Consider the following 20,058-nt stretch of genomic DNA (forward strand, 5'->3'; position numbering starts at 1 on the left):
ATCTCACTTTTAGTTATTAGTAGTCGCCATTAATATTACCACATATAGATATTTAATGATACGGTACCAAAATTACTTCAACAGATGAATATTTCTACTCTTATTATAATGCTCTTCTCCTCATCCCAATGATTTTCACATTAACATGCTATGTCTGTTTAGATTGCTTACCAATTTTTATACGACCGCACATTTTTTGGAGGGGTTCATATAATGCTATAATAATGATGTCGTCGTCGTCCGATGACACATTTGGTTTCCGGACAAATACTTTAGTTTAAGATAATGGATCTCTATGAAATTTTACAAAAAGGTTCAAAACCACATAAGGAAGATTGAAATTGATTTAAGGGGTTAACTAAGGCACCAACAGTTTATGAATTAAGGGTAAAAAACAATAACGTGTGTGCATATGTCAGTGTATGAAACTCTCTAACATTGTACCACAATGTTCCATATCACAAAAAGAAGAGTGTGATTGAATTTTGGGTAGAATTAGGGGTAAAAAAAAAGAGCCAAAAAAAAGAGCCAAAAACAAGAATTTTTCTTGCTCCCAGACAATAACTTGAGTTCAAGTGTGGATTTCTCTAAAATTGTATCACAAGGTTCCATACTACAAAGGGAAGTCAGGGATTGAGTTTAGGGGTAATTACTCAAAAAGGGGGGGGGGGGGGGGTGTCAAAACGTTTTAGGGGGATTTTTTGTTAAGTCATTCAATTTTTTTAAGTTTCAAGAAGAAATCTTCAATTTCACAGTATAGCGGAATCGATTTTTAATGTCTTTGACCACATTTATTTTTTGTGACTGAAACTTATAATTATGTAAAAAATTTGATAACAATCCAAATTCAAACGGTATTAGGACTGGACCTTGACTATTGTGTCCAAATTTTCCCCAATCGTTCAGGGTTCGAACTCTGCGATCGTATGAGGCTGCGCTCAGCGAAACATTTTATTGTTAATATAAAGGAATTTTAAACAACTTTCATACAAGTGGAATGTTTAGCTAGCTATACAAATAGGGTACACCTCTAATTTCATCGGGAAGATGCCTGTTACAAGTCAGATTTATTGCAGATGTTTTGCACTTGTCCCGTCGAGAATCATATAATTTTAGCTCTCAACGGTATACTTAACATTCCCATAAAGCGCGAAGGTGGGCTAGCCACAAAACCGGATTTAACCCACCATTGTTTCTTAAATTGGCCAGTACCAATAGTTATCAAAGGTACCAGGATTATAATTTTGTTCGCCAGACGCGCGTTTTGTCTACATAAGACTCATCAGTGACGCTCATATTAAAACATTTATCAAGCCAAAAAAGTACGAAATCAGGGATATGACAGTTTTTATCTAATAGTTCGTTTCTTTGTATGTTGCATTGTCGTTTGTGTTTGTTGCACTTCAGTGTTCTGTTGTTTCGTTGTTTTACTCTTAAAGTTGATGTGTTTCCCTCAATTGAAGTTTTAAACCCGGATTTTTTCTCTTTGACGATTTATGACTTTTAAACAGCGGTAAGCTACTGTTGCCTTTACTTGATGGACTTCCCATTTGTATTTGGATTTGCAGTGGCGTTCGGTACTGATATTATGGTAAACATTTTTTTAAAGAATAATATCTTTTAATTGAGTTCTCCAAATGCACGCCAATTAGGTGAACATTATCTTGTAATAATCTTATTTAGTTACAACAGTTTACATGGTATCGTCACTGGGTTTGAACTGACTTTATAGAAAATATTCAATGTGTGTTGTAGATCATGGGTAGTGTTAATTTTGCTGGAAATAAGAGCAAAACTTCTTGGTGGTTAAAGTGGTCTTTTAAGATTAGCTTGTGTTACAATTCAATAGCTTATTTAGTTTCCAAATGTAGAGATTCATAGGTGTACAATGTATTTGAATTGGGTTATTCAAGAAAAACATTCACAAACTGCACAATGTTTTACATTTTTGACATTTTATCATTTGATTTTTAGTTGGTTTACAAGTCAAACCTGACCATCATTTAAAAATTCAAATATACTTCCTATTGATGGAAGATCAGCGTCAGACTTTTTAGTTTGGATTCTAGCACATGAAGTGTCTCTACATGTATTCTCTACAATTTTCATATGTACTGAAGCCTCAATATCGTAATGAACAACATTACTCGTGAGACCAGTATTTGGTACAGGGGGTCTGTTGTGGGAGAAGTCAGTGCATGTATACTTAGATCCTTGGGTTTGGACTAAGCCAGTATAATCACAATTCATGGATACTTTGATACTAGCAGACGGTCTTTTGACACCTACATGTGTTATATCTTGCTCATTGCAGCGTGTGATTTCTGGTTTAATCCACGGACCGACGGGAAATTTTACCTCCTGTGGATAATAATTTGAAGATGCATGAAAAACTCTTTGTGGCTGGTACCTATCGTACTGTAAATGTGTTCCGGGATAATGCTTCTGATAGACAGTGGACGGGTCATTCTGACAGTAACCATAATTATTCATGAGCGTGGCAGAATGATAAGATGGTGGACTAATATTTGTATACATATTCCCGACTGGAGAATTTCTTTGATCTGTCCAAATAGGATTCGAACAATTCCGTGGATAATCTCCGACATGTTCTGTTTTGATTGTCACCCCATTTATACACTCGGGTATCGTTTCGGGAGAAATTTGATTATAAGAATAAAATTGCGGGTTAACTGGGGTTGGATGATACTGATAATTCGGCGAACTACATGCAAAATCTTGCAAAACTGGTTGATTGAACATCTGTTGACGACGTTTGAACTCTTGAAACTGTATCTGTTTTTCTCTTTGGGTGATTTTGTGAGCGACATGTGTTGACGGCAACACAGGTGAGTGACGATCCGTCATAGAATGCCAGCTTGACGGACACGGATCAAGTGAATTGTAAAATGTCATGGACAGATCTTCAGTAAAGCCCATATGAGGAGTACAGAACGATCCTATTTTTGAAGTGCCCTGTTGGTCTTCATGGAAGGTGTCATCAGACTCACCAGAACAAGGAGCATATGAACTGCCGAATTGGATGAAGTATAGTAGATCGTTCATAGCATAGCGTTGACGTAATGTTGATTCCTGTTGAAGAAATGTACTATCTTCTTCCCTACAATATAGTAAAAAAAAAGTAAAATCACAAAAAAAAATGAACGCCGAAAAAAATTCAAAAAGGAAAGTCCCTAATTAGATGGCAAAATCAAAAGCCAAAACACATCAAACGAATGGAAAACAACTCATATTCCTGGCTTGGTACATGCATTTTCTTATGTAGAAAATAGTGTCCTATTATTAAACCTGGTTTTATAGGCAGCTAAATCTTCTACTTATATGACAGTCGCATTGAAGGATCTATTGAGGTCTAAGTTTAATTTAAACATATTTATTAATATCGCTATTTTGTGCATTTTTCCTTTGATGTTTTTTTGTAAGAAAATCAATCTCGTTGAGATGATCAACGATAATCTATAATTATCGGCATGAGCCTATGATATCAATTTGGCTGTTTGTACATATACACTATTCTATTTTCTAGTTTGTATATCTACCCTGCTATTTTCTTGTTTGTATATAAACACTGCTATTGTCATGTTTGTATAATGTGAACTTCGATTTTCGTCATCGTTTCTGGTTTGTTTAGAACCTTTTTGTTTGATGACATTCTAATACGCTAACTTTATCAATTTGTTTCCCATAATGTCAAATAAAATAAAGTTGAGACTGATTATTAAACCTTCAATTTATTAAGTTTAAAGAATAAATACAAAAATTAACGAACCCTCTATGCGTGCATGCAGAGTAGTAGCTGATGCATCTTGCTGCCTTAATCACACATTAGGATTCTTGTTGCTTAGTCTTTAGTTTTCTATGTTGTAATTTGTGTACTATTATTTGTCTGTTTATCTTTTTCATATTTAGTCATGGCGTTGTCAGTTTATTTTCGATCTATTAGTTTGACTGTCCCTCTGATACTAGTATATTTCGCCTCTCTTTTTGGAGGCATGGATTCCTTTAAAACGAATTGCAACTAGCATGTATATGTGTTGTGTTGCCCATTAGGGAAATGCTTCTATCATCAAGTTTCTTCAACAAGTATGTTTACTTACCTTACAGGACAATGTGTAAACACAATAGAAAACTTCTTGGAATTTTTACAAATGACTTTCCCGCGTGAATGCAGCCACACCCAACTTCCTTCTTTAGATTCCATTCGAAAATACATTGTTTGTACCTCAGTGCTTTCAGTTACTAGACAAAATAAATAAACAATTCAAACCAATACAACTAAAAAATACTCAATGCTCAAGCATATCATCGCTGCACTGTAGATAACTACCCGAGAACAATATATAGTTCCTCTCCACAAAAGTGTTCAAACCCACAAATGTGTTCACTTACACCCCAATTGTGCCCATTTTTAAAACGACCAAACAAATAAATATACTAAAAGAATAATCAATTATTGTGTAAATTGTTTTTAAGCATATACAGACAATTAAGTCATAGCGTTATCATAAATTAATTACCCAGTTACAGTCTGCCTTAGTTTTATTTTGAACAACTTTTTGTTATTTTCGGTTTTAATTCTCTTCACTTTCATATTTTGTTTTGGCATTTTGCAATTGGTTTTGAATCGAGCGTCTCGGGTAGACGAAACTTGTGTCTAGTCTGCAAAATTATAAAGCTGTATCTTTGATGAGTTTTTACTCTTTTTTGCTCTGGGTTGTCAATGATATATTCATTGTACTGTAAATTTGCTGTTTAGAAAATGTTAAATAATTATTAGATTAGGCACTCGGTAATGTACCAGCTGTATCAACTATTTGGCCTTCTAATAATTATCAAATTTGAGGATAGTGTTTGTGCAAAAGTCAACTGTATCGTCTTCATTTGGATTGAAAGTGTACATGTTCATAAAGCTTTTTCCAAATCGTTTGATAGGATATATTGGAGAACATTTGCAGGGTTAAAAATCCAATGCATGCTGGTTGTCCAATATTTCAAAAAAGTTATAACAAAAAGGCATAAAAGTGAAAAATGAACTGTTCTTAAATTGTATAAACTGCGAGAACAATAATAAGGCAAAATTGGAGGAAATAAAAATTGAGCATATTTAGGCGATATGTAATTAGAGTGAAATCGCGAGGAGGACAAATATGAAATAGTTGAAAGTGTTTCGAAATATTCATTTATTTACATATTTATAAAAAAAAAGCCTAGGGGAATTTTGCCTGGTAATGCGAACATTATTAATTGTGTACTAGTGTATTTTTATCCTTGATACTAACTGTAACTTATTTATTATACAAAACAGAAACTGATACAAGATAAACGAAAACATCTAAACTTAACATTGACATGTTGTTGTATGGAAGAAGATTACCCAAAATACTTACATGTTTTGTGACAAGCTGCAAATGTAGCTAAATCTTCTGGATGGACAAACTGATAAAATGACTTTTCTTTCAGATCATCGTCCCCATACCCAATCATTTCTTCAGACCTGAAACATAATAAACTTTATTCCAAACTTGTTTTTAACTTTATGTTGCATTATTTTATCTACATGATAAAAGTAACATAATTTCGATTTTGTTTTCGTATTCTAGGTTGTTGTCCCTTTCAAATGCTGTTACTTAAAGCTATTCTCAAATAGAACATATTATAGTATGTATATCATATACTTTTGAAATGCAGGATAAAAAGTTCAGGAATTTTGTGTTTGAGCTTTTGATGCCATTTGATTAGTGACTTCGTTTCCGTTTTGAATTTTCCTCCGAGTTCAGTATGTTTGTGATTTTAATTTTTTTCTTTTGCCTAATGACTGTACAGAATTTTCATTCTGATATTATGATAATAATTGACACGGAGATTATCTGTTACTGTTTATTTTTTTAAAATAAAAACACATTTACTAACTTTTTATCAAATTCTTTTATTGTAAGTCCCATATCATGTTTACTCCAGAAAACATTCTGTTTGAAATCCTCAACAATATCGCTTCCGGTCAACATGAAAGGTTGACAATAAAGTAAAACAACGTCTGGGCTAGATTTCGATTGGTTACTGTCATTAGGTCTTTGGATGGAGCCCGAGCAATGAATTTTCTGAAAGAATAAATTATATTAAATGAATTCTTTGAAAAAAAGAACCGAAATGTTAAATAAAGATATGAAGTGTGTACCGAAAACAACACTTTTGGCAGAAATCTTCTAAATGAATAGACTTGTGTTATGGTTACTGAGTGAAGTTATTAGTACCAACGGTCCCGAAGCTACACTTATTACCATATTTGGTATATGTAAAATTTATAAGCGGCAATAATTCAACTTCAATGGTTCAGCTATCTAATTAAAATATAGATACTTGCATACTTATAAGAGTATACCGAAATTAAAGATCTATATGTTGATTACATTGGAAATTCCAGATGTCTTAATGTTGTGTCTCTAGCTTTAATCTCTAATCTGTTTATAAAGGTTTGTGTACCATTTTGGGAATAATGCATTCAATATGTATTATATTTCATCAATATTTTCAAAGATATACAACAATCTTGGTTTTTTTTTAATTCAGTAACAAGTCAACTAGAACTGTAACTCAATTTCTCTTTTATTTTCCGAATGATTTTTATTGGTTTCCTGGCTTTGCTTAATGTTATAACATCCAACCTTCAACACCATCTGACAAGAGATGAAGGTGGACGAATATTTCAAGAGTATGTCAGGTTTCTTCTCAAAGATTTTACCAATCCTATTTTTTATGATCTCATTTTGACTTTTGATCAGATTCAGTTGAAAAAAATAACAAGGGTTGCCATAACATTCATTCAAATAAAAAATAAATCCGACAACATATGTTTCAAGACGTTTGACAACAACAGTGTGTCGAAATGATATATTAACTGCTTTTATTTTTTTGGATTACATCTGAAGTAAAATGCAAAAACCAAAAGAATTGTTTGATATTTTTGGATATGCAATTAAGGAAAGCTAAACATTGAATGTTTTCAATTTTCTCCAAGAATAAAAACATCAAATCTTTCTAGTACTAGATTCTTCCTCGAATGAAAAATTTAGAAGAATGAAAAAACACTTATCAAAAATATCAGGCGAATACTTCATATTGCGCTAGACGCCATCAATTATCAAACGCATAAACTGTGCTTAAATATTGTGCCCTTCCGAAGCACCTAAGATCACCCCCAGTTTTTGGTGGGGTTTGTGATGCTTAGTCTTTAGTTTTCTATGTTGTGTCTTCTGTACTATTGTTTGTCTGTTTGTCTTTTAATTTTTAGCCATGGCGTTGTCAGTTTATTTTCAATCTATGAATTTGACTGTCCCTCTGGTATCGTTCGCTCCCTTTTATACTTGTAAAGTCAACTTAATTCTTCAAATCTACACATACCAGATAGCCAGCCGATGTTCCATTAAAACATTTCATTCGACATATAAATGATACTTGTCTCCAATTACAACCAGGGTGTTGCTGAAATTATACACATTAGGTATAAACAGAAAAACGGCAAAATGGTGTATATATGAACAACTATGATAACTAATATATTTGCAGAACATTTTATAATAGTATAAAATGGAATAGTATATTATAGACAATTTTGTATTCATTATTCAAGTGATCACACCCAACTTTAAGGCCACATGCTACATTTAGTAAAAGCTAATTCAAAGCACAGTTATAACTAATAAATAAACGAGATTCATCTTGACAAAAATCAATCACATTTCACTTCCTCTTCTCAAACAAAATAGTTCTCTTTCCTTCAAGTTCGGGGATATGGTATAAATAGGTAAAGGGTGACGTTTGTGAATAAAGTTTTAATCCGAACAAGTGTTGTGTTTGTTACAAGTCGGGCTATCTGCATCGTACATGTGATTCGTTGATATAATTACCTTTGTTTGTATAAGACTTGGTTGTCTAATGTATTATGATGAACTGTTCGGTATTTTTTTCTTCATCTTTTTATATATTATGAAATTACATCCATTTGATACCATCCACTAAAATTGTGTAACACATCAGGAAATTTAAGACTCATTATGGATACCAGGATGACTAATAGAAGAAAGGCTGGTGTCAACAGCAAATCAATGCAAGTTCTTGATACTGTGCCTTCATTGGTTTTTTTGCGTAGTGTTTTGTGTTAGACTGTGAGTCTACTATAGACGTGTCACGGTACTTGTTTATCCCAAATAAATGTATTTGGTTTTCATGTTATATTTGTTATTCTCGTGGGATTTTGTCTGATGCTCGGTCCGTTCATTTTAGTGTTATGTCGTTGTTCTCCTCTTATATTTAATGCGTTTCCCTCGGTTATAGTTTGTTTCTCCGATTTTGTTTTTTGTCCATGGATTTATGAGTTTTGAATAGCGGTACACTACTGTTGCCTTTATTTATAGACCATGGTTTGAGCTTTCTCTTTTCGATTTATGAGTCTAATAAACATCGTTGTATCTCCTAGTTTTCATATTATAATACAGAAAAATCATGCACTGACTTAACCTGAATTTGATTTTCAAAACTCATATTTAAACAGACACTGATAAACGAGCTAAATGTTACTCAATTTGACAGGTTTTAATTTCAGTAATGAAATCCAGATATGAATTCCAGAAGTTCTGAGAATCTTATTCAACAGAAAAAAATATTTTGTAGTGGCTCGTGTTGTTAATTGATAGTTTTGTTTTCCGTTTAAAGAATATAATCACTTATAGTATGCCTTTGTACTGATTAAATCACCAGATCAAAACCCCGATGATTGATCAAGTTTTGAACTGCCTCTTGTTTCCTAAGATACAATATTTATAGCAAATAATCATACCTTTGTCACATCCTTTATGTAACTATTTTCTAAGATGTTTTTCAAGTCTTGATGATCTTCAGGGTGAACTAATCCATACAAACAACGATGCATCAGGTCCACCTGTACGTGTTCAATAATAAGCATGAATTATATTTGATAGTGGCGTATTACTTCTCCTACTACATCGTCTATGTTCAATGCCATGATTGGATTTTCATAAAAATATCCAACGATTTTTTTCTATATTTTTAAGTTTGATCCCATGAATCATTTTGAATAAATAATCAGTAAGATATCATATATTTTCAATTTATAAATTGTTTAACAAAGATTTGATAATGATCTTTTTGGAACCTCTTGATATAGTTGCACTCGTCCAGTTTATATTCTAAATCCTAGTTTTAAAATAACTCAGCTTTAGTGATGAATGCACTAAAAAATCGAATATAATATAACCAATTTTGAAATTCAATATTTATTCAAAACAGATAAATAGAAATAGTTAAAATTAAAATTATGTAAAGCAAAACAAAAGAAAGAAATGTAAAAACTGTTGTTTATTATTTAAAAACTAACCTGGTTAAAACCTAAATACTGTAAGACGTTATCTGTAGAGTAAACTATAGTCCCATCCGCAAAGGCTGCCAACAGAAAACCATCCAAACACTGTACAGTAAGAAAACAATGAAATATTTGGAGACACAGCATGAATTAAACCGTTTTACATCTTAAAAATAAGTAATAACACATTCCTAATTCGTAATGATAAAACTATAGAACAGTGTGCGATAGCTATGTTTGGTTTATATAAAAAAAAATGGAAACCTACAATGACATAGAGCTTAGCACAAATATATGATATAAAAAAAAATATAAAAAATTATCATGTTTTTGTGTTTCGCTTACAACTAATGTTTCAATTTATTGTTTAATGTACAGTGATTTAATACCATTTTATATCCGAACTTTCGTTAAAAAAGAATATAAAAAAACCCGCTCTAACCGACATATATCATTGTATATTTTACTTACTTGAAGCACTTGTTTTCCTCCAACATTTCCAAGTGAATCTTCTTTAGTTGTTGTTTCATTATCTGATAATTGTTGTTGCTTCAAACCAATGACTAAACAAAATGATAAAAGATGTATTCAATTTTGGTGAAGGATGTGGTGAAAGTTACTGTAATGCGATAGTGACCTGCAACTATCTATTTTCTATAATGTTAGAAAACCTAAATGCTGAGGAAAATCATCTTATACATTTACTATGGTCATATGCTGATACTTGAAACACAGGTTGTGCATTGACTACGGACGGTTGAATAACAAAAAAATTAAAGATTCGTATCCATTGCCAAGACAGATTATTTTAGACAAACTTTACTTAACATCTTTTTAATATTCAAAATTTACTTTACATTTTTTAATATTTAAACTATGTTATGAATTTTAAAATGAAGCAATACGTTTTTACAGTTGATAGCATCAACCAACTTGATTGTACATTAATTTTTGATTTTCCGAAGAATCTTTTTGTTTCAATATTTAAAACATTTGTGCTGATTTTATATGACAACATGACTTTGATTTTGTAGCATCCATAAAGTATTGCAGAGTAATCAAAGAAGAAGAAGAAAGCATTATACCATCGAAATAATTCACCGACAAACTTAGATAAAAATTGATAATTTAACGACGTTTACTTACTTTTGAAGAACATCTTTAATCTGAAGAATGAAATAATAAGTCTGAAGACTGTCTGACTGTCAAGTTTCCTGTGTAAGGATGATCTGTCTATTGGTATTAATCCCTCTAAACCTTTTATTTCTGTCCGAAGTTTGTCTCTGTACCGTTTGGATTTGAAACTAAACAAAAGCAGACAAAACTAAATCAACAATCGATGAAAAGTTTTTAAAAAGTTATCTTTCTTTAATCAAGTATAAGAATCAAAATTTCTAACATTTTTATGTGTGCTTTAAATTGATACAAAATGTTTATCAATGAATATATAATTGTAAGATTAAAACAAAAGTTTTCTATTTCATTTCTTTCTTGATGTCTGTTTTAGAAATGATTGGGAATCCTCCCTTCATAACAAAAAAGAAACAAGGTCGAAAATACTTTAAAAAGTATGGCAGAACTTGCAGTTTGACCGCAATGGTTGTGACTGAAACGGATACCGGTATGGCCGAACTGACAGTGTGGAAGAAATGATTTGCATTGTATGATTTTTTTTCTTATGTTTTGCCTTTAAACCACTATTATGGGTCAGTGGTGTAATAGCACTAGCCCGTCATTCAACGGTTGTCATTATATCTAGTTCTCGATCGTTGTTTTAGCATTAAATAGGGTCAATGATTTCTTTCGTTTGAATTGTTTCACATTTGATCATGTTGGGTTCTTTGATACCTGACTATATTGTATACTAGTATGTTTTTCTCATTGTTATATTCGTACGAACTAAATTGACTTTTAGTAGATTGCACCCATGTAATTTTAGCGATGATAGTTGTCTTATAGGTTATCATACTAACATTTTATATTTCTTTGTTTTTATAGTGATTAAAGTTATAAAACAATGTTGACTGATGTACCCCTATTTTGACATATTTCCCTATTGTGTTTGTTTGTTTTGTTCAAATATCGTTGTCAATACAATGAAATTTTAGGCGACTGGCATACAAGTGAGAGGTTTAGCAGCTAGCTATAAAACCAGGGTTAATCCGCCATTTTCTACACAAGAAAATGTCAGTATCAAATCAGGAATGTGACAGTTGTTATCCATTCGTTAGATGTGTGTTTGCAATTTGATTACGGACTTTTCTCAATGTTCGTTTTTTTTTTGTAATTTTTCTTTTTAGATGCTGAACATTTTGTTCTGATTGGATGAAAAGCATATGTTCTAGGTTCAGTTCCAGAGATGTTTGGTGATCCTAATTGGTCAAATCCCCAATTCATCCCCAACTATCAAGAAAATCTTCGAACTTTATGATAATTATGATTAAGTGCCAAAATAGGTCATATGTGATTTCTTTGAAGAGATACAAAGTTGAATCGAGATACTACTGTGTTAACCAGTTAAATACCACTATATCAGGGAGAGACTTACAATATGAAAATAGAAAAATGTTATGCCATATAAGATATGATGAGTGTCATTGCAAAACATACAAAATAAAAGGGCGAACGATACTAAACACATTTTCAAAAATCACAATTTTAAAGAAGCTAATAACGTCATTGACAAAATAAAAAAAGACGAGGAAATGACAAATGTGTCCACAAAACAATAATAAGATATTAAAGACTGAAAAACTCGAAACCAACCAAAACACTGTTGTTGATCTCAGGTGTTCCGGATTTGAAGGCAGATACTGCTCCACTATTGGTATTAGATTATACTATGTGTTTGACAACAATCGGAGTTGAGTAACATTAACACCCCAAACAAGACGTATGACTTGGCCCGTCGAGATGAAAGCATTTCCCTTTTTGCACTTTTTGTCTATCATACGGTTAATAAGTTATCTCCTATAGCCAGTGTCACAGCCGTGGTGAGGGTAAAACATGTAATTCTGTCAGATGGACGAGAGGGGAAATGTTTAATCTTTGTTAATTTATAATGTCTAGTATGTTGAGTAAATCAAATACAATAACGGCCAATCGTCGATGATTGAACGAACAATAACTGCAGTCCATATTGTGTATTTTCTTTATTTTTATTCTTATTTATCTTTTAATTAATTAATAAACTATTGATCTATTTATTTATTTAGTTTTCTTTTATTTATTTGTATTTATTTATTAATACATTCATTTGTTATTGATTTATCTTGTTATTTTCATTTTGTTTGTATACAAATTTATTGTAATATTTTTGATCATTTATTTAGTCGATTCATCTTAAGTAAGTTTATCAATACTTTAGACACTGCAATATAAATTCAATTTAAACTATATAAACAGGCTTATACATGGAAATACTAATATTAAAAACCTTTCAGCATACTGTTTACTAAAATTTGAATAATGTGTTCCTACATGTCTTCACGCTGGGTATACAGAACTCTTGAGAATTCCTGCGTTATCTCAAGTATTCTATGTACTGTGACATACTAATCGTCTGACGGAGCGAAAACTCTGTTAGAGAGAATTAACGTTCACCAAATATCTTTCAGAATTTAAATAAATATTGTTTAACCCTAAAATCTTGATGTCTTTCCCTTTGATTTTATCTTTTCTAACTATGTTTGAATTAAACGGTTTTTGCATTATGCGAAATAAGATTTTTTAAAAGATAACCAAAAGCCACTAAAACATACATTTTAACTTATTTCTTGTAATTGCACTGAGAAGTTTCGTATATTTGTTCAAAGGGTTTTTGAAAACTTTTCTAGGCATTGGGAAATTTGTATAAAGGCTTATCTATTAGTTGAAGACTTATTAATGTGTTCCAGTATTCTGTTTCATTGGGTTTGTATTTCTATTGCCGGTATATATCGTTTCAAATTTCATTACTCGTGACCTATTTTGGTCAATTATGCTAGACTCAGTGTGCATAATGAATGTACTTCGTGACAGGCAGCTAAACCAACAACCCCCCTATGTTAGAATTTCGCGTTTTTTACAAGAGCATTTGAAAGACGCAAATGTGAAAAATGCGCTTGATGCCATGAACACGTTGACATATATTATAGTTTTCCTCTGTTTGTTCATGCTGATAAAAATTCAGAGTATGGTTACTCTTGTTCAACAAATGTCTCCAAATGATCATTACTAACGTAATAGTCTAAGGTTATGTATGAACAGCGCATGGTTATGACCAGCGCATGGTTACATATGTCCAGCGTAAAGTTTCAAGGGTCATCCAATATACTGAACCAATATCTTAACAAACTTAAACAGCATGGAACTCATAATGTTGTTTTTATGACAGATAGTTAGTCATATCCGCTCAAACTATGTTCCGCCTATGACCTTGCTCCTTTCAACAATAGTTTTTAAAATGAATATTATTGAACGATGATTTCCTTTTAACCTTATATATTATAATTCTTGGCAACTCACATGTGTAAAATGAAAAAAGACTAGCCTTTTAATTAAAATTTAAACTTTAAGTCAAAGAAATAAAAATACGAGTTAAAATTCGTGCGTGTCAAATTACAAATCATATATTAAATAGACAAACAAAACTTTTGAGAAAATTTGAGTGGTTATGCTTAATTCTGGTCAATAATTACTAAAGAATCGTGTAGCATTTTGTCCTTACTTTAAAATTTCTATCACGATCCCTACATTGGTGGGTTAAATCTTTGGTCGCGTGTTACAGTTGAGCACTAAAATCAACACGAACAGTGTGGTATATATTCTGTAGCTTTTTCATTTCCTCAAAAAAAATGCAACAATTCAGTAGTGGAAGTTATTTATTGCAAAATAAGGTCAGTTTGTATTTTTCTACGTTACATGTGTTCCCTAATCTCTCATAAGAGAATTTCTATCATGCCTAGTAAATGTATGTTAATTTTTCTGTATACCTTTCATTATTCCTGTTAGAAAACTACGGGTTTTTTTTTCCAATACGATTCAATTAGTATGTGTTACATGTTTCTTTTCTGCAGAGTCTTCACTATAACAAAAAGCACTTCTATTGAAAACAAATATCAACGAAGTCCCAACTTCCCTTTCCGCCCACTCGAATATATGATATAAAAAATGTAATTCGTTGAATTTTGGTAAAGATGTGTTTCAATTATATTTTCTTTTGTTTGAAATTAACTAATCTATCCTTTTTCAAAGTCCCGATGGAAGTTTTTGCTATCTGCTTTAAATATTAATTTTGTTCTTATTTTTATCAATTTGGTATGGGGGAGGGCAACACAGAGGAATATCTCATTGTTTTTTTTTAATTCTACATATGTATTTAATGCATGAGGTTTTTTTTTTTATTTTTTATTTCCTTAATCTTTATTATTTCGATTTGATTCCGTCTTTTTTTTTGTAATTTTTAACTCTGACTATTATAATATTTCAATTTAACTTACTGTGAAAACGCATAAAACAGTCATAACATTTTCTTGTGTGTAGTCAAAGCAATCAACTTACTAAACCAGCGCTTTCCCCGAATTTTGCTATACTTTGGTCCTTTTGGATTTACCAGCTCATGAAACGTTTGTAAAAGTTTTGGATTTTCAAACATTGGGCCTAGAACATTACTTAAATCATTAATTGTCGTATTGCACATCTGGCGCAATAAATTTGGTACCGTTAATATAATAATCAAAAATGGACAAATGAGAATCCCTTCTATACCATTGAAAGATTTTAAATTGACCAAGGGATTAAAACCCTAAAAGAACATATATATATTTATATTCACGGTTTAAACAAAGATGAGATAGGTATTGTTTACAAATCGGATATCCATACGCATATACAAACAAACAAAATATTATGTTAACAACGACAATAAGCACACATTTTGAGTTGTTTCTAAACCTTCATGTCTGCATATAACATTAGAATGAGTAGACCGTAAGTCGTTCCATATGTGGCACTTAATATTTTTGTGCTATTAAATTAATTCTCTTTGGCACTACAGCTGAACAAAAATATTATATCTAGACTCGGCTTTAGAGATATTTTTATTTCAGATATAAATTTTAAAACTCATGGAATATAGAGACAGTCCAAAAACTATATGCCACTCTTTCCTTTTCTGTCCGAGTTTTTACCACATAAAAAATAGCATGTTAGATTGTAGTTTTGTCCATCTGATGAGTTAAGCTTTTTTCAACTGATTTTTATAGTTTGTTCTTATGTTGTACTGTTATACCACTGTCCCAGGTTAGGGGGAGGGTTGGGATCCCGCTAACATGTTTAACCCCGCCACATTATTTATGTATGTGTTGTCCCAAGTCAGGAGCCTGTAATTCAGTGGTTGTCGTTTGTTTATGTGTTACATATTTGGTTTTCGTTCATTTTTTTTTATATAAATAAGGCCGTTAGTTTTCTCGTTTGAGTTGTTTTACATTGTCTTGTCGGGGCCTTTTATAGCTGACTATGCGGTATGGGCTTTGCTCATTCGGCTGAAGGCCGTACGGTGACCTATAGTTGTTAATGTCTTGTACATTTTGGTCTCTTCTGAAAAGTTGTCTCATTGGCAACCATACCACATCTTCTTTTTTTTTTATATATATATATTCCTAAATCTTATTTTCGTTTATTAAAATATGAATCACGCCATTCCAATAGCACCTAAACTAAATACAACTGGACTGCTAAGATCTACCGGCAATGCTGAGAAGGCAGCACTTCTCACGAATATTGAAGATCAGACCGTTGATACATGTAGTTTTAATTCATCTGTTGCAGCAAAGTGAACAGTTCATTTTTAAATTAGACAACATTAAAACTGGTTACACTTCATAGTTTCATCACAATATACAGTTTTACGAAATCTAATAAAAATTGTTGATTTTATGCAATTTTTCCATTTGTATGTCTTTGCAGAAACATCTTCTTTTGACTGAAAAAATGAGTCTTTGTAGAAATAAACGGCGCGTCTGGCGTACAAATTTTTCATACTGGTATCTATATGATGAGCATTATCTACAGCACAAGAACAAAATAGATTCAGAGAAGTTTATGTAAAACCGGTATAGCTATTTAGAGGTTACCATTAAGTTTCTTGGGCCAGAAGGATTTTGGAAAGGAATATTCTGTCTTGGTAATTAATGGAAAAAAATAACTTTGCCCAAGACAGGATGTAGCGGAACGTTCTGCTCAGCAAAATGCAGAAAATAATTGTGTGCAAATGTGAAAATAAATTTTCGCACAGCAATATCGCACGAAATAAATTATCTGTGGGAATATAATATTCCGTCCGCGTAAAATCTCACTATTCCTTCCCTATTAATTTAAAGGAGAATGTTCATGTGCCGAAAATTCCTATATATAATAAAAATTCAAATACATTCGAAAGTTGTTCAATTATACTAAAACTTTTATTCAAATATACTCGAAAGTTGAGACAAACTGTGAGGTTTGTAGTGAGGTTTGTGCGCATGTTAACCTGCTTAAAATAAGCCTTGTACATTTGCAGTCTTTGCACCTATATCAAGTTGTGGTTCGTTGTTTAGTACTCGCCTTTTTGTACGTCTGTAGTTGTTGATATGGTCTGTTGTATGCTGTTTAATATTTTTAGTAATTTCGGGTATACTTTTTTAGAACTTCAAAACAAGAAAAAAATTGATTTGAAAAATCCCCAAGAAATTAAAGAATTATATTAGATTGGTGTTATTGTAACTCGTCAAAAGCGAAAAGTGTTTATACTTTTTGAACGAATGTGACTAAAGTCATATTAGGCTTAACGAAATGTCACATTTTAGTAATCTTTAAATACAATGTATTTGCACTTAACTTAGACTCAACTATGGTTAAAATTTCCCTTGCTCGTTTTTCATTTCCTTAACATTCTCGATGAAAAGAAAATATTGTTTTTCAGAAGCATCTAAGCTATATGAAATTTGTTACGAACAGGATGGTCTTTTTCCCTTTTAAACAATTGACTATTTTTTTTTATTACGGAATCTTATAAAGATATATTTTCTTCTTTTCCTTGTTGAATAGTGACTACATTTTTGAATTGCAGGAGACAATTTGGGTGATTTACTAAGCTGTTAACGTTGCTGCAATATTTAAAAAAAAAGACTCTTCCGGAAAATTGACAGTTGCGTTATTCGTCTTTTATGAAATAAACAGTACTTTTTTTTTAATAAAGAGGGCTTTGAATGTGGCTGGGAAAAAAATGATGAAACAGTCTAAGACACCAAAGGCGCTTGAAATGAATTATTTATGAGGATAATACAAGTTGTTCTCTTGTCATTTTCTCTTAGTCTTCATGATCCTATAACGGAAACGTTTTTTTTATTTGCTGTTTTTGAAATACTTTTTATATAATGTTCCCAAACTTTCGACGAGAAACGGTTGTCTCGCATTCTATTTTTGAGTTTATTTTGTATATCATTAAAATCACCATACCTCTTTTAAAATTAGAGCATAGTGTTTGACTTGTTGAAATGTCTGAATTTTTGTTTTTAGTTAAATTTTGAAGATGGAATACATATAAAAATTAAATTTATGTAATTTAAATATAAACTCTTTACACAAAAAACTCTAAAGGATGATGTGAAAACAATTAATACATATATATTACCCCAACAAAGCTAAAGAAATGATAAAAAAAAGATATAAATGAAAATACATTGTTTTAGGTTTTAGGTGCATACATAGGATTGACACAATACATATCTTATTTATTTTTGGAAATCCAAATGGAATGGTACCTTCTTTTTTGTTCATAAGCATAGGAAGAACTAGTTCAAATAGTTATGAAGTCTTGAAAGGCTAAAACTATATGTAATGTTTTGCTTTGACGTTGTCGCTGTAATGCGTCAAAGCAAAATATAATGCATCATTACAAGACATCAAAATAAGTTTTGACAAATAAAGATAAAACTTTTGTATTCTTTACTTCTACTTTAAACCAGTTTGCTTTATGTTTTACTGTTAGCAATGTGAAAAAAATAACAAGTAAAGTACGTGGAACTATGCTTACAAATCTCCAACAATATGCAGCAGACAGACACAATTTTGGAATTTTACAATGGAAAAATATCAAGAACCAGCAGATTTTCGTCAAGAATACAGACATTTTTTAGAAGCTCGTCATCTTTCCTGTTTCTCACTTGTTAGCATCGCTTATTTAAGTCGTTATGAAAATTCTGTAATTTCTTACTCATTAAAACCAAAATATCAAATCATTTACATTAACGGAAAGATACTATTTTTTTCTATTCTAAACCTTACACTTGGTAAGTCAGTTGATCACCCTTTCTGTACATTCCTATTTGGAATAACATCACTAAAAGTCAGGATCAAGATTTAGCTAAATTTTTCATAAATGATAAAAGCTAAAGATATTACAGGACTGTATTTTATCCCGATGAACAGTTGTATGGTGTTGTATTTTATTTATTTCCTTTTAAAAATGACTATCACTGATTCAGAAAAAAATACATTAAAACAAATACTAAATAAAAAGGAAACACACTTAATTGAAATAAAAAGTGACTATTACCTGGGATCAATTTTTGACGATCTTGCTGATGGGGTTTTTGTCTGTCCGTCCATATTGTATTCCTTAAACAAAAACAACAGTTATTATTTTATCTTCGATTTTCACCTTAGCTAATTACTTATCGGAATTTTTATCCTCGCTTGCGATAAGGAATTGTGATTTGGAAAATATTAGTCAAACAACAAATACAGAAAATTAGCTTTAATTTGTGGGTTTTAGTACCCCTCTCTAAACATTTATTTTCTAATCTAAATCCAAACTGAAGTGTTTGTTTGCTTATACACTATCCATCAAAAGTAAGAGAAAGGATTATAATTAAATAAACAATGACGGGTGCATTTATGTCTGTTCTTCCTGCATAATATTTCGAATTTTTAAATCAGAAAATGAAAGGGTTCTTTTTTCAAATTGTCATGGGATTTATCAACTTAAGAAAAAATACAGTGTGGTTCTTTTAACTACAAATTGAATATATATTTTATTGATAAAAAGGGAACCTATTTTTCGACCAAAAATATACCAATGAATGGGTTTTTTTTTAAACAAAAGACAGATGAACTTCAATACATGTAGTAAGAGGGTCTTGTAAGTATAGTAAGGAAAATACGCAATAAAAACAAATAAAAATAAACATTAATATTATAAATAAAAACAAATAAAAATAAACATTAATTTTACAAAAATGGTTTAAAAATATAGAAATTAGCATAAATTGTTTAAAAAAAATCTTAAATAAAATACAGCTTACCTGTAAAGCATCCAAAGAGTCTGATGAGAAATCGATTAGTTTGAGTCAGACGTTATCACAGTGACATATAAATATTGACTTTAGGAACACTTTCCTCGTGTCCGGGGGTGAGACGTCGCCAAAACCTCTCGTTATATCACCTGTCATCGCGATATTTCTAAAAGACATTAAAAGGTTTATGTCGTCACCAGAAACCAAATATATACCTTGGTATCTTGTCTTCATTTTGAAAATACTTCTTATAATTTTATACTGCTCTTTCGGTTTTCTTCTATAATATTTGGATTAGGCCTATAGTGAGAATCTACTCCGTGACTGAACAACATAACATGTATA

General features: G+C 31.3%; 1 protein-coding gene across 1 annotated transcript; it reads right to left on the reverse strand.

The window, feature by feature from the left end:
- Window positions 1-1,750: 1,750 nt before the first annotated feature.
- Window positions 1,751-19,839, reverse strand: LOC134714994 (aryl hydrocarbon receptor-like). Its single transcript, XM_063576800.1, has 11 exons — window positions 19,723-19,839; window positions 18,975-19,036; window positions 10,544-10,701; window positions 9,869-9,960; window positions 9,413-9,502; window positions 8,855-8,956; window positions 7,420-7,500; window positions 5,932-6,119; window positions 5,409-5,515; window positions 4,119-4,260; window positions 1,751-3,121 (listed from the first exon to the last, which is right to left on the reverse strand). Exons 2-11 carry the CDS (start codon window positions 19,025-19,027, stop codon window positions 1,987-1,989), a joined length of 2,148 nt encoding a protein of 715 aa, XP_063432870.1. The 5' UTR covers window positions 19,028-19,036; window positions 19,723-19,839; the 3' UTR covers window positions 1,751-1,986.
- Between the last annotated feature and the right edge of the window lie 219 nt (window positions 19,840-20,058).

The sequence above is a fragment of the Mytilus trossulus genome, chromosome 4 (genome assembly GCF_036588685.1).
Source record: "Mytilus trossulus isolate FHL-02 chromosome 4, PNRI_Mtr1.1.1.hap1, whole genome shotgun sequence".
Classification (NCBI taxonomy): domain Eukaryota; kingdom Metazoa; phylum Mollusca; class Bivalvia; order Mytilida; family Mytilidae; genus Mytilus; species Mytilus trossulus.